The sequence below is a fragment of the Erpetoichthys calabaricus genome, chromosome 7 (assembly GCF_900747795.2).
Source record: "Erpetoichthys calabaricus chromosome 7, fErpCal1.3, whole genome shotgun sequence".
NCBI lineage: Eukaryota > Metazoa > Chordata > Cladistia > Polypteriformes > Polypteridae > Erpetoichthys > Erpetoichthys calabaricus.
Window position 1 is genome coordinate 148,162,511 of NC_041400.2, and position 16,290 is coordinate 148,178,800.

A 16,290-nucleotide genomic window follows, 5' to 3' on the forward strand; every position below is an offset into this window, starting at 1 on the left:
TTAGCATCATCTTTGTCAATCTTTTATATTTAACAAGAAAATTAATAGTGTGGTAAAAGGCAGTTTCCTGTAGCTTAAGATGATTGCCAAACTCAAATCTAAGCTTTCATTTAAACAATTAGAGATAGTTGTTCATGCATTTATTTCTTCTCATCTTGATTATTGTAATTCTCTTTATTTGGGCGTTAGTAAATCTTCTCTATCCTGTTTATAGCTGGTCCAAAATGCAGCAGCTGATTTCCAGACTGGTACAAGAAAATAGAACATATTTCTCCAGTGCTGGCCTCTCTTTATTGGCTGCCAGTAATATACAGAATACAGTTTAAAGCTGTACTGTATTATTTGTTTTTAAAGCACTCAATGGTTTGGGACCATGTTATATCTCAGACTTCCTTCATCCCTACTCCACCTCTAGGCCTTTGAAATCATTTGAACAAAAACTTCTATCCATCCCACGGTCTCACCTGAAGTTTAAGGGTGGTTATGTTTTTTCTTTGGCTGCTCCTTTTCTGTGTAATAGTCTGCCCTTTTACATTCAGCCTTTAAACATTACTGATATCTTTAAATCTCAATTAAAATCTTTTCATTTCTGGTTGGCAAATGGAAATATTTTGATGGTAATAGTATTATATGTTTATTGTGGCCTTTTATTGTTTTGGTAAGATTTTTGTTTTATTTATTTTTAATTTAACACATTTATATGTTTAATATATTTATTGATTTTATTCTGAAATTGTTTTTATTCTGTGTTTATGTGCAGGACTTTGGTCAGCATTTGTTGTGTTTAAATGTTCCTTAAAAATAAAAATTTGATTAATACTAATTATTGCATTCCCTTAAAAACTATATTTCTCCAATATTTAAGACTTGACTAATTTGTAATTTGCAGCATCTTACATACTTACATTACATAGTACAACATATATATTTAATCACCAGTCACATTAGATCTCAGTTGACCATGAAGCTTATAAGTATGTTAATGCTGGTCAGATGGCTTGCTCTACATTTGAATAATACAGCCTGTAGAGAGAGGATGACCAGCCTGCCTCCAGTTAAGAAAGGACATATTTAATTTTGTTTTGAGTTACAGGGCAGTAATCAGCATTTTTATCTGGTTTTGAAGTATTATTCTATAACTTGTGGTTAATGGTTTACCGTTATGTGATGGTCTGCTTCCTTTATTGTTTTTCTCTTGTTATTGCTAGTATCAACATAGCCTATATGATTTGAATGGGTATGTGGGACTTCCTCCTACCCTTGTGGAGCTGTTGCAAATGCAAGGACTGTTATTGTGGTTGAAAAAATGGCAATATAACAGACAATTTAAAAATACTACAAATATATGTAATTACACACATTAAGTATTTTAAGTCTCACAGCTCAGCACCATTTCCTCAAAGTCACTTTCATTCTTATTTTGTGTTTTGAAGCATTTTAAAACCAATCTAGATCTTAAGATTCAAAATTGAGAAATAACATCATTATTTGCAATCACTGAACTTCAGATAGTCTAATATGATACCCCACATCTTGCATAACTTGACACCATCAGAATGAGCTGAATGGTATATCATATGTGGTAGTTTTCTCATACAAGTGAGTCAGGAGGCACCAGAGAAAAAAAAACGGAAGTGATTTCAAATTGTTACATTTTTTTATAAACACAATAAATCAAAATTGAAAAAAAGATAAATCAAATGACAAGGCTGTGGAGGAAGGGTACATAGAACAAAAGAAAACACAAAATTTCAAAAGTGGAAATTCTGATATTTTAAAACAAATTAATTAAAGTAAATAATATGGACAAATAGTATAATAAAATACATATTCAATTGTTGGAAAATGTCCAGGATTAAAACAGATTAAAACATAGATAATGTTTTTGCATAGATAATGTTTTTGCATCCTATGAACAATTCCGATTCAAATTCAACTTCTCATCAAGACATCTCCTCCACTACTTTCAAGCTAGAAACTTTGCTAAACATAACCTGCCTAATTTTCCTCACCTTCCACCTTGTTCTATTCCAGAAGATAGCATCTCCACAATTTATAAAAATATTTTAAAGCCTCTTCCTTTCAAAGACTTGAGTACCTTGGGGAAAGGATCTGTCACTCAATATTTCAGAAAAGGAGTGGAAGGCAGCCATGCACAGAATACACTCGAGCTCAACTTAAAATATTTTATCTAGCGCATTTATCTTGTTTAAAATTGTCCAAAATGTTTCCAGGGCAAGTTTCAACCTGAGAACATTGCAATCTAGTTCCAGCCTCATTAGGCCATATGTTTTGGGCGTGTACCAAATTAACAACATTTTGGACAAAAATCTTTGCATGCCAATCAGACAGCCTTGATGTCACAATCTCTCCTAACCCATAAACAGCTGTATTTGGTGTACTCCCAGATGGCCTTAAAGTGGAGAAGGACAAACAAACTGTAATTTTTTTTACTGCACTACTAGCACATAGACTTATCTTGCTCAACTGGAAGAATCCCACCCCACCACTCTTAAGTCAGTGCGTAACCAATGTTCTATACTACTTGAAATTGGAAAAAATCCAATTCTCACTTAGAAGATCCGTTCAAAACTTTTTAAAAATATAGCAGAATCTAATCAATAACATTTTAGAATAAACTTCCATTTCGGGGAAAGGATACCCTTCCTTTCTTGCTTCTTTTATAGAATAGCTGCGGTTGCTAGCTCCTCTCTCTTTCTCTTTGGTGGGGGTTGAATTTTGCTTTGATTTGTTAAATTTGTCTTGACTGTATTGAATGTTATCTGTTTCTAATTAAAATCAGTAAGAAAGCAAAAAATTCAAAAGATAAAAATACAAACTACTTAACCTAGTCAGATGTCAAAAAACAGAAAATTGAATACCAAATTGTCAAAAGATCAAATACCACACCAAGTTGCAATGAACAAAATTTCAAAGATGGGTACAAAGACAGTGAACTGAAAGCTAACTAATGCCACTCTATTTGAAAAGGGGCAAACCAAGGTACTTATACCCTCAGCTGCTGTATCATGATCTAAATACAGTACCCGAGGGCAGTCAACATAAACCTTAATTACGTAATTAACTATTATGGATAACTGCAGTAAACTAGTCCAAAATCTTCAAAATCCAAATTGAAATGAACTAAGAAATTAAAAAGAAGGTGATTGAAACAAAATACAGAAAAAAAGCAAAATCCACATTAGCATATAACAAAGTGTTATATTCCCTTCTGGTTGATTTAATTTCTCTAAACCTACCGTTATTGTCATTACTTCCAGCTCATTATTTGTCTGTAGCAGATACATTGTACTTAAAAACTGGCACACTGTCCCCAAATCTTATGACCTTCATGGCTACAAATTCATCAGCTATTACTTCAAGGTTTTCCGTCAATCCAAGCCTTTACTGCCAACTTTAGCTTCTCTTCACTTTTATGACAGATCAGCAGAATCATCTCTGTTCTGTATTTTACCCTTTTGAGCAATTTTCAGTTTAATATTAAATCTGCTGTGGACCTATCATCTGCAATGTCACATTTTGACAGTTTTTATATCCAAAAAAAAAACATAATTTAAACTGAAATGTTGGCTGTCAATAATAATGTCAGTAATACCCATGCCTTAAAAATGTCCATATTGGAACTTTCATATCTGTACTTTTTAGAGCATTTGGTGACATAATAGTTGTTATAGTATAACAGTTTCAATTTAAACTTTATTATAGTACTCTAATAACATTCATCATTAGTCTATACTGTGCCTTCTCATGGATCCAGAATCCCAGTTTTGAATCATATGTCTGGATGTTGTCCATGTGGAGTTTGTACATTCTCCCCATATACCTGTGGGTTTTCCTATAAGATACTCAGATTTTCTTGACATATCCCGAAAAACAGATGAGGTGGACTGAAAATCGCAAAATGGCTACAGTGTGCTTATATGCATGAGGGGGCCCTCTATAGGGCAGATACTATGTCAAGAATTGTCTCCTTCCTTATGCCCAGTGCTGCTGGTATAGCCTCAAGTCATCTACAACCCAGAATTGGACTAGCGATGTGATGGAGGACGTGAATGGACTAGCATCCTGACTAGGCTGGTTGGTATTCCCTTTCCCATTCGGGATACCAATGTAATGGAAATAAGGTGTGAAACATCCTCTTGGAGCCAGATATTACTCCAGTAAACTGGATGGAAACATCCATTTGGTGGAGATCCCATCTGGGAACTCACAGGACTTATAGAACCTCTCATCCCACCTTTCAGGAGCAGCCAATTGCTGAGTAGGCCTTAGGCAAAATTAACTTCAGATTCTCAGTGTATACAAAAGGATGTAGCCAAAGAGAAACTGAAAAGGCATAGGCTTAGCATAATAGGTCTGTTTTTACTTGTTGCATACAGTGGACCGTTGACAATTTTGTGCAGTAAGAAAAGTAGATAAAGTCAGGTGTCATATTCGGCTGTAGTGTTCACATACATTTGGCAGGTACATTATTTGCACCTCTTGATTGTTGACATTTTGCCTAATGAAATGTTAATCTGGATGGAGCTGTAATTAAGCTCTTAAAATAATAAGGAAAAGTGAAGCATAACAGGATGTTTTTCCTTAATGTGTAATAAACATGGAATTCTTATCAGCATCTAAATGCTGAACAGTGTCCCGCATGCTTTGCTTGTTTGACATAAGTGACTCGACTTGACAAAAAGTAGCTGGTACATTAAAACAGCATGTTAACAGTCTTTTGTTAAAAAGTACCCTAAATAGCAATGTTCACAAAAGTAGCCCCCAGAGATTTCACTCACATTCAAATATGTTCTAATAAGTACTTAATTTAAATGTTAAACATTGTAATTTTAAAAAGATGGCAATCCTACTAACATAGAGGCTCATCTTATAAAGCATCACCCAAAGTTCAGGTCATGTCATTATAAACTTTTTATTTCCATTCCCCATGAAAAAAATTAGATCAGAATTTTTTCTTGGCCCTCAATACATTCTGCAGGGGGTAAATAACAAAAAAATATAAAATAAAAAATATAAAAAATCACATTATTGTTGTTGTTGCCCTGGGCATCCTAAGGCAGGTTTTGAAAATGGAGCTGTGTTGTGTTTGTGGTAAAATTCAAGCAAATGGCTTAACCAGCTGAATTGAATACACATTCCTTTTTCCAGAGTTGATTCTGATGCTTAAGATTTTTTGTGGAGGAGACGTCACACTTCTACCTTATGTAAAAATTCTTGCCACTCAACCAAACATTTTGCATGTTTCCAGTTTAGCCCTGACATGGAAAATGCGGGTTTCAAAATAAGGGTGGATAGATTTACTCACACTAGTCATCTGTGCTACTCATTAGAATGTTCTTGTATTATTTGACTATGGCCTAAGTATTTGGTGAACATTTTGGCCAACTGCAATGAGTAGCAGCTTACATGAGCAAATAATCAGTTATGTTTATTTTGTTTGTTTTATTTTATGTCTTATAAACAACATCAAAACTTTTCAAGAAGGAAGAATTAGCTCCAGAAGAAAGTGGACTTTCAGATCATAAAACAGCATATCACCTAAGTACAAAAGTGAAACAAACAGTCTTGCCATTCAAAACAGAAATTTATGTTCAGCAGAAATTACAAGCTCATGGCCATCATACTTCAAATTAAAGTGAATGTTTATTTGTCAAAATTCTTTTTTACTACAGCTCAATTTAGTTTATTGCAAGCTTTTATTACACCTTGGTGAAAATATGCTATAGCAATTTGTTTACTCTATGTGGAAAACGATGAAGGTGAACAAAATTAAGCATTGTTAAAACAACACTACAATCATGTTTGTCTGTAATAAACAAATAACGCTTTATTAAATCCAAACTGGACTTGTCTTAGCTCTGCATCAGAACTTCTCACTTGTGTCTTAAAGCATTTCCCGAAGTCCCTGAACTAGAGTTGTTAAAATATGAAGCAGCAAATGCAAACTTAACTCTTCCTCTAAGAGAGACTTAACGGTTGTTTCTTTAAATTCGCCATACTGTACATGATTTGTTTTTAAAATGTTTCAATTGTTAGGCTTTATGTAATCAAATTGGAAATCACAATACCTGTGGAAAGGGAAGGTAGTTCTTTAATTGATAAATATTCTGAAGGCAGCAATCATCATTATTACTCCAAGCATCAGAAACCAGCTGTGAGATCAGTACAGAAAGAACTGAGATTGGGGGACAGAATGGCACAATGGCTTTCTTTGTGCTAGTTCTTGTTTGTTATGCTTAAGGTGGTTGGAAATTGTAATTGGATTTTATTTTATGGGTGACATTAGGGTGGATTTAGTGGGGAGGAGGTCCCTGTTCAGACTCCTCATACCTAGTCTAAGGAAAGCATAGAAAAATTAGTATGTAATGTTAAAGCTCTTAAATAGTTGAACACAAGAACAGCAAGTAGTGTGATATTTGTATAAATTGCTACAAATAGACCTTGCAAAGCATCATGGGAACTTGAAAAAAATGTAAGTCTGCATAGCAAATTTTCAGAAAAATATTCAGCAAACAATATCACCGGAGAACACAGCATATATGATGCAAAAAATGCTTTGGCGAATTTTGCTAAAAAAACACTAATAATTATGAGGGCAACTGGAGGTGATGAATCTTTCTGGGTTGTACCTAGGGTGGCACGCAGCTGGGGGTGGTACCCAGCCGGGACACCCAAGAGGACCACGAGGGGGCGACCGCCGTGGTGGCTTTGGGGACCACGGGTACAGAGCTTTGAAGCTCAACCCTGTTGGGGCCCATGGTCACCGCCAGGGGGCGCCCCGATGCCTTTGAAGCCCTGGCCCTCAGCACTTCTGCCACACTTCTGGGGGGAAGAAGACCAGGGACACCCGGAGTGCTTCCACACTGGGGAGTGCCGGCGGAAGATTGTTGGGAGGCACCTCCAGCACATCTGGGTGGTTATAAAAGGGGCAGCCTCCCTCCATTCGATGGCTGAAGTCGGATGGAAGAGGACAGAGCTCAGGAGGAGAGGAGTGGAGGCGGTCAGGAGAAAGGAGGCATTGGATAGAGAGGCCTGGACTTTGGAGGAGTTTGTGGGTTGTGTGCACTCATTATTGTACATAGTAGTTGTAAAATAAACATGTGGTGGTGCTTTAAACATGTCTACCTGTCTGTGTCCGGGGCTCATTCCACACTAGAATATAGTGACCTTACATTATGATAAAACAAAACTATTTTGATTATGGGAGTCTGTACGGTATTGTCTAAACCTACCGAACTTTGGTTAGAATTTGGATTAAATTAACTAAACAAACAAGAACAGCCTCATGAGAGATTCATACATAGGGGGGTTAGAGTAGGGGTTATAGTAGTCCATCCTTCCAAAATATTTTTATTCAAAATTGTTACAATTTATTTTAACATTTTTCAAATTACTATTTATTATTGTTAATAGACAAAATTCACCAAAGCATTTTTTGCAGGGAATATGCTATATTTGCCGCTGACCATGTTTGCCAGATAATTTCCTGGAAATTTGCTGTGCAGCTGCCTTAAACTAACATTATTTTTTTCCAGCATGATGCTTTGCGTGGCCAACATGACCTCACAGAGCTGTAGGTATTACACAAAGAACTGTCATGCATCCATGCTGAGATTGTTTCTGAACTACTTCGGGCATGCGAGATGTCATGACCCAATCAGAACTCTAGACTTTCACCCTGAATGTTTAAAAAAAAACTTTTAAGTATTTTCATTTGAGAAGTGCATTAATGGACCATAACAAGAATGTAATGAGTACTGCCACCAGATACTGATCCTTGTGCGCAAGGCCACATGGTTAATTTTTATGCATAATTTGCCATGTACTGCAGCTACGATCCGAAACAAGGCTTAAAGGAACAATTTCCCTCCCCGAGAAGGAAAATGTGTGTGAACCTGTGTAATAATAATAATGAAAGATTTATTATGGTTTACAAAGTATATATACATTTGTACAGAGTATAAAACATTTGTACAGAGATATGAAACAAAAAAAATGTTCCAACTGCACCCGGTGCCGCGACTTCAAATAATGGAATGAGCCAGCCTCATGCCACCTGTTATTTTTAATATATATTTTTTTATTTATTGCTATTGTTCCGTCTGCGTCTTTTGTTGTTTGACTCATGGCTGTGAAGTGGTCACATTTTTGACTACAATAATCAGTTCAGTGTAGTTGGCAGATGCTTCCCTAGCCCTCAGGGACAAGGACTGACCGTTTGATGCCTTTCAGTGAAGTTTTCTGATGGTTGTGGCTGTGTTGTTTATTATTGCTTTGTCCGTACTTAATCACATGATGTGCTTTGTTTTTCAATGCAGAAAAAACTCTGGATAAATGTTCGTTTTACCTAATGAAAGCTTAGTTAGTTAGCTTGAAAACCATTAGTCAATTTTTCATCTCCAGTCCCGGAGGTCTGCAGTGACTGCAGGTTTCTGCTTTAACCTAATTTTTAATTAGAACCCATTTATTTAATTGCTACTTAAGCAACATATTTTTTGGCCTTAGTTTAAGTTAACTTGTTTATTACGATTCAGAACCCTTAATTCCCTATTTAGATTAAAATAGATGCATTAAAGTTTTAATTGTTGCCTGCTTTCTTAACCAGCCATCAGTTCATAATGAGGTGCAGATGACAAAAGAAACTACCAGCCCTTCCACAAATTTGCTTCTATTTAAACCCGTGCAAATGCATTGTGTAGTATCTGTGTTAATACAATGTTTTGAATTTGAATTAAATGAGACAGAATGGAATGACCAAAAGGTACAAATTTGTTTTGGACCACAATACGTATGGCTAATGTTTTCAGAAAATAAAATATCTACAACGTGATTAAGATTTGTCTTGGAAGAATGAAAGCACTAACAAACCATATAATTAAATACCAAGTTTCATTATGTGCTAGGCCTGGCTGCTAATTCCAAAAATGGTTGGAGCGGAAACCTGCACCAACTGTGGACCTTTAGGACATTTAGGCATTTGATCCAGTTAGCTTTTTTGGTATTTTTGATCCCAGCCTATATAATGACAAAGCTTTTTAAACAGTCTGAAAAACCAGCCCAGCCGATGTTTGTAACAAAAGGTATGAGCACCTGTGCGGCATTTCAATGCTTACAAAGTTTTAGTTGATGTTGTTTTGTTATTATGCAAGTAGCTTTTTAAGATTTTTTACCTTTTTCCAGTTTTTTGTATTCTTTTCTCTCAAAGCTGCTTTGCATATTCATTAGAGTGTCTGAATGTGTTGTGACAACTAGTGCATTACAGAATTGGTGATGAGTAAGCCATAAATTGCTGTAATTTTTATTTTATTTGTTATATTTTGCTTTTAAAAAACAAAATATGAGATGCATTTTGAGGAATGTGTGTTTCTTAGTGAAAAAAAGCTAGATAATGCATTATTTATTTTTCAGGTGCTTACTACATTATTTACTATAGTCATTTAAATGGTAACGTTTTGGACCTTAGATTTTAAAGGTATAGTCAAGTTTATAATCTTTTTTGCATTTCTGGCAGTAGTACAGAACTTTAATTTATAATGCTGACTGGTATTAAATCATAAATAACTTCAGGTTTGAATAAGTGCATTAAACAAAAAATATTTTGCAGTCTTCTCTGAAGGGTGAAAATGTGACAGTCGTTGGTTGCCTAAATCATGGGATGCCTCTTACTTCAATGGAAAATTCCTCAGTCAACTGTGCCTCAGGTAAGAAGTCAACAGTAAATATAATACAGTATGTAAGATGAATGGTGTCTACAATATTTTATCTTTTTCTGCTCAATGCTGATAATATGGTTGTAGGACATAGCTGTAGATTTTTAATACTTAGGAAGACCTGCATATAGAACCCCATTTCATCCAGACACTAGTTTTACGCAGTTGTTTTGCACAGCTTTTACTGTCAGAATATACTTTTTTTCAAAGAGTCATTGTGCTGTGCAGTATTTCACTTCACTTGTACATGTACCAGTTTCATTTTCAACCTTTTATCACCTAATTATAATGCAAATGTAAACTCCAATATCTAATGCAAAAGACAGCAGCAGCATTTGATGACCTTAAAATAATATTTCTAAAACTGCAATTACAGTCAATATACTGAAAATGATAAGGAATTTAATGCATACTATAAAAACAGGGTGGGCATATTTTTAATAAATGTTTTTCCATTTTTTTTTTTTTTCTAGACTGTCCCTCAGAGCAATCCATTGCATTTTAGATGTTAAATACTAAAAAGCAAATAAAATACAGTAAATGTGCAAGGCAGTCTATATTTCATTTATCATGAAGAATTGACATATTTTAGAGTCTAGTACGTTATTTACTGGAACACACTAATTATTAAGAACTCACAAGCAGATAGCACCTGCTGCCTCATGGACCCCAGGTTCTGGGTTTAGACGCTGGATCAGCTCATTCATACAGTGTGGAGTTTGCATGTCCCTGCTGTGTCACTGAGGGTTTTCCTGTGGTTATTCTGTTCTTTTCCTTCCATATCCTCAAAGAGATGCTGTATAGGTTGATGGACAAATCCAAATTGGCCCCATGCAATTATTGCTATGTGGGCCCAGGCGGGGTTGGCTCTAGTTTTTTTGTTGCCCTAGGTGAAGGTAAAAGTGTCATACCCAAACCACACAGTTTTGAAGGCAATTGCTATACATATATCATTCTTACAAGCAGGTTTTTGTTGTTCCAAAATGGGTCACAAGTTATATAATTCCAGTGAGGTTGTTAGACACAGATGGGTTTGGGGAGAGGTAGTCCCCCTTATCCGTGGGTTAGTATATCAATGGCTATAACCTTTGACCCCACCCAAGCGACCACGTAGTTTACCTGTATTGTAGAACTGGCCCTGGGCCCAGAGATGGAAATGCTCTCTTGCTTGAGATGTTTCCTAAGTTGCACGCAGCACTGCTGGGATAGGCTCCATGCTCCCACATCCATGAATTGCATTAAGCATGTTTGAGAATGCTGTGTTTCATCTGATTATTAAGAAATTTTAGATAATATTAATGAGATAGTTTGTTTAGAAATTTGAATTAACTGCTAAAAATGCTTTGCTGGGGTGACAAAGTGGATAGCATTTCTAATTACTGCTTGAGGAGACTAGGCCTGAATTCTGATCCAGTCAGTGCCAGGTTGGAGTTTCAGTGTGTTCATCAGAGAATGTTCCAGTTTTGTGTGTGTCAGGTTATTTGGTTACTCTAAACTGGCCTTGTGGGCGTTTGAATGTTAACAGTATCCTGTGATGGACAGGGTTAGTTTCATACAAATTTGAGTTTCTTGATTCACAAAGATGCAGTATTTCAGAAGAAATGTTTGACAGAAGTACATTGATGCCTGTCCGTAGGCCCATTTTTTTATAGTCTGGGGCCTGAAGCCATCTGTGGAGGTGGTGTGGTCAAAATAATTTGTGAGACGTCATGCTAAAATCTAATAATTGGTAAAAACTTGAACTTTCAGTATATTAATGGCCTGAAACCACGAATAACTTAGAAGAACTCTGTGAATGAAACACTAATAGTATTAGACTGGCCACCTAAGATCCAGTATAGCATGAGCTGTGTAAGATCACTTGGACAGGTTAAAAAACAAAAATCAGCTAAAGACAAAGCAAGTGTTATGAAAAATTCCAGACGAAATAAAAAAACTAACCACAAATTTACTACAACATGGTGTTAAAAAATCATGTAACAGCTTATTAAAGCATTTTGCTTCGGTTTTATGTTCTAAAGGTGGACACAAAAATGCTGACTTATTAAACAAGACTTGCAAACAATGCTTCAAAACTGATTGTGCTGGAGGTATCTAAAATGAATTCTATCATTTAAATTTAGTGGCTAACATGGTGTGAAGCTATCATATTCTGTAAGAGCAATGCACCTAAAATGTCTACACTACATAGTAAGGAGTCTTATGGCTTTGATATTGTTAAATAAAATGCAAATTTGATTATTTTAGTGTAGTTGCTGCATGTGGGAGTTTGAGATTATAAGATAAAAATATCTTCATGTTAGTATATAACCTTTAAAACCGTATCATACTGCCCTAACAGTTCCAATGTCTTTGGACCAACTTTTTTAGGAACGATATTAATTGGAACAAACTTTTAAGGTAAATTGATATTACTTAAACAGATTGTAATAATCTAAAATGAATACATTGCAATACATTTATACATAATGTATTTTTTGTTCACTTTTTGCCTATTTAAAAATATGCAGTATTTTAATGTTGATTAGCATTTTGATGGTCCCTTAGATGCCTTGCTGTAATATTTTGATTAATTGTGCTTTTATTTAATTTAGCAAAATAACTGTAATATTTATTTTTTTCTATGTCAGAGTCATCAGCAGGATTTGTCTTGACTGTTAATTCCTCAGCTAATGTCACCAAATTAAGGATTCCATACCCACAGACTGGAACTTGGTACCTCAGTTTGCATTCTCTCTGTGCAACAGGTCATGGGTAAGACTTCTCATTTAGTTATAGGAAGAGTAACATTGCATGTCAGATATATTTTGAGGCTTAGGACTGATCTTAAAATTACATCACAGCAAATGCAAAAGCTGTGCAGTTTCAAAATGCTATGCTTTTTCAACTGGTAATTAGATTTCTAGTCCGCTGGAAAAATGCATAACGTTCCTCTTAGCCAAGTCTGCATACAGTAAGTACCATAATTATGATATAATGGGACATAATAGCTCAAATAATATGCCTTTAAAGCCAAAATTTAAAGCCCAAATTCCATCAGTCCGTTTTTTACATACATGGTGAGTGCTATGATATATATAAATCATTGTTACTATATATTGTGGCGGACGGCTGGGTCCCATGCCAGGCCGGGATGCCCCTTCGACGTATGTTCTGGGGGAGCAACCATGGGCTGCTCAATACCTCCCCCGGGACACTTGGTGGCAGCCTCCCTGGCTGACAGTGGTGGCTCAGCTTCCCGCAGGGCTCCATGGGAGATGGAGTTCTCCACAGCCCTATTAGGATCTGGGGTGGCCGTCAGGGGGTGCTGTATTGGTCTCTGAGCCCAGCTGGACGAGTCTTCGGCCCCACCCGGAAGTGCAATCGGAAACATGTGATCAAGCACCTGGAGCACTTCTGGGTGGGCCACCACTCAGTGGCCAGAGTTGGGAGGAGGAGGACGAAGCTTGATGGGGGGAGGAGGAGGAGGAGGAGTGGTGGTGGTGGTGGTGGTGGTGGTGCCGCCGCCACCACAAGAAGGGAGTGTTGTGTTGGTGAATTGTGTTTTGGGACTGTGTTGTGCCTGTGAGGTTCACAAGGAAGACAAGCCCCCACAGGTGAAGAAAAATAAATATTTGTTTTATTTTACACGTACCTCTGTGTTGGGTCGGGCGCAATATAGCGCCTTTGTTACAATATATACACAATATTGATGATAAAAAAATGATAGAAAAAAGTTATACCCTGTATTATACTTTACAGTAATGAAATTGCTGGAAAGCTTCAAGATTATACATGGAGAGGTTTATCTTCCTCAAACTTTGTTCATCTGAAAACTGAAAAAATTCTATAGTTTGCTTTGAATAAAATGACATACATATAAAGAAAATTCTGTGCACACCAAGGAGACAAATATAGATTATGCAATAATAAAATTCCCCTGCCTTCCTCTCAGAAAGAAAATCATTGTGAACTGTTAAAGTGATACACCTTTTGGACTACCTCTCACAGCTTAAACAGATGATGGCAATTCAATTTCTAGGTTTACACTGGAGTGCAATATTCTGCTTGAATCTGCCTTAATACAATTTCTGTGAGTAATTTCAGTGTTCAATCTTCTTCAGTATTTGTTACTGGAAATAACTTCAACGTTTTTATTTACATTTACTTATAAGTGAAGGATTATTTTTCTTGTAAGTTAATAAATAAGTAATTCAGTAACAGTATCATTTAAATGCACTTGGTTCTGTTGGGAATATTTTAATATAACAGAGCAGAAATTATTAGTGCATGATTTGACATTTTATGGCCTCATGGAAAAGAGTAGTTTCTGAAGCTAACAAAAAACACACAACAAAAAGTTTAAAATTTAGGTTTAACCAGATTTTTTTAGAATTTAGTGGCGCTTAAAAATAAGCTAACATAATACATTCTCACAGCTTGTATGGTAGGAACTAATTGTGGACTCTAAACAGTGTGCCAGTACAAGCCGAGCCAATGTTTGCTCCCACACAGGACGATTCTAGAATTACCAGGGGTCTCATGTATAATGCCGTTCATAGAATTCACACTAAAACATGGCGTATGGAAAAAAACATAAATGTGTGTACTCACAAAAAACATCCAGATACATAAATCTGTGTGTACGCCAACTTCCATGTTCTTCCACTACATAAATTCTGGTCAGTATGAAATGTGACGCACGTGCACACACCTACCGCCCCACACCAACTCGTCACAGAATTACTCCTCTTTGAATATGTAAATCAATATACAGTAAATAGCCTCTTAAGTTCAGCGTTCTGTGAAAAGACCGTGGCAAAAGCAAACATACTATTTGTTGGTTTAAGAAGTGGTATAAACAACAAAAGGAAGTTGATCCAGTGACATAGAGTGGCGGAAAACTCAAAAGTTCAAGTTCAGAAAGTCGCACAGTGCCCCAAATAAAAAAAGTGGTCAGATATCAAAGTCGCCGTGAAAAGGCGAATCGTAGCCCACTGTCTGAGTGTCATATGCAAGCGTATTAGGGGACAGAGAAAAGAAAAAAACAGGGACACTGGGGGGGAAAAAAAGGGTCAAAATTTCCACTTAAATCACGAAGTTTATTCTGTCATTAAAGCAGAACATCATAAAGTTCATCTTAAATTCGTTTTACTAGATTCTCAAATCCCATTGTAACTAAAATAGCACTTTAAATGTTTCATATTCTGTGTGTTCTACTACTGTATGTATTCTATGTGTGTGAATCATTACGTGTTTCTTAAACAGGCTTTCTCTTACGCTGACAGAACACAGAATACATTACATTCATAGTATTATAGCTCTCTGAACAATTTAAGATGTATCAAGATGTATACTTGATATCATTTTCATGATGATAGGAACTGAAGCATGTATTAAACATTGGGGCAAGGTGGCACAGTGCGCGACCCTCAAAGATAATTTAATGCAGCAGTACTGTCGCTTTCAAACATACTAACCAATTTCTGTCATTCTTTTTCTTTCTTCAAGTAACCAATCGCCACACCGTCAGCTCTTTAATAAATGTCAAGCCATCTGTAAGCTTAGAATGCCAATTCTTCAAAACCTTTAAGGAACATTGAAATATCTTCCTAGTACATGTTTATAATTTTATCCATCTATCCATCCAGGGTTGCGCCAGTCCCAGTAAGCATACAGGTCGAGGCAGGAGCAATCCCTGAACTGGGTGCCAGTTCATCACTACCACTGTCCACCGTGTCCACACATTTAATTTTTAACAGTATACATTATTTAAATGAAGTTAAATTTTCTACATAATGTAATATATGTACTTTACTGCATATCAAGAGCTCCAAGAAGATAGCGCTTGGAAATCTAAATCGACTTAGAAGCCAGTCGTCCTCATCTGTAAATATGAGGTCTCTTATATTGAATTGACTTGAATTCCTTTATTGTTGTTGTATGGTACAATGAGATTCAACATGCAAATCCTCAATAAACTTATTTTCCTATAAAATGGTAAAATAACAACAACAATAATAAGATAAAAAACAATGAAAAATGTAAAATATGAAAGTATAAGTGGCTCAGGTTGTGCAATATGACAACTGTAGTGCAAGTTTACAGTGAGGTAATTTTACTTAAGTACAAACAGTTCTACCGGGAGCACTTGATGGACTGACTGAATGCGTTTGTATCTCTTGGGATGAAACTTTCTGAACTGTGAGGTTCATGCAGAAAAGGCTCTGAAGCATTTGCCAAATGGGAGAAGTTCAAACAGACTGTGTGCATGGCTAAGGCAGTGTGTGCTAGAAGCTGTACCCCGAGAATTCTCTCCGCTCTTGACACAATCTGTCGTAGACCTTTCCGATCAGCAGCTGTATAGCTGTGATTCCACACTCTGATACAGTGGGTTAAAATACTATGATGGTTGTGCACTGAGAGTAACAACGCTAAAGCAGCTCTGGTATTTGGAATAGTTTGGCCATTCCGTGCACAATTATATGGTTACAGCTTGTTTACAATCAAATGCCTTAAACTAAAAAATGATATGAGGTTAATTTCAGTGTATTTGGTAAAGCCACATCAGCGATAT

General features: G+C 36.2%; 1 protein-coding gene across 1 annotated transcript in view; it reads left to right on the forward strand.

The window, feature by feature from the left end:
* The window catches only part of tmem8b (transmembrane protein 8B), a 653,793-nt gene that overhangs the window by 584,664 nt on the left and 52,839 nt on the right, over positions 1–16,290 (forward strand). Inside the window, exons 7-8 of the mRNA XM_028805536.2 lie at positions 9,629–9,725; positions 12,365–12,488. Of these exons, the coding sequence (XP_028661369.1) occupies positions 9,629–9,725; positions 12,365–12,488 (221 nt within the window). The remainder of the gene's footprint in view (positions 1–9,628; positions 9,726–12,364; positions 12,489–16,290) is intronic.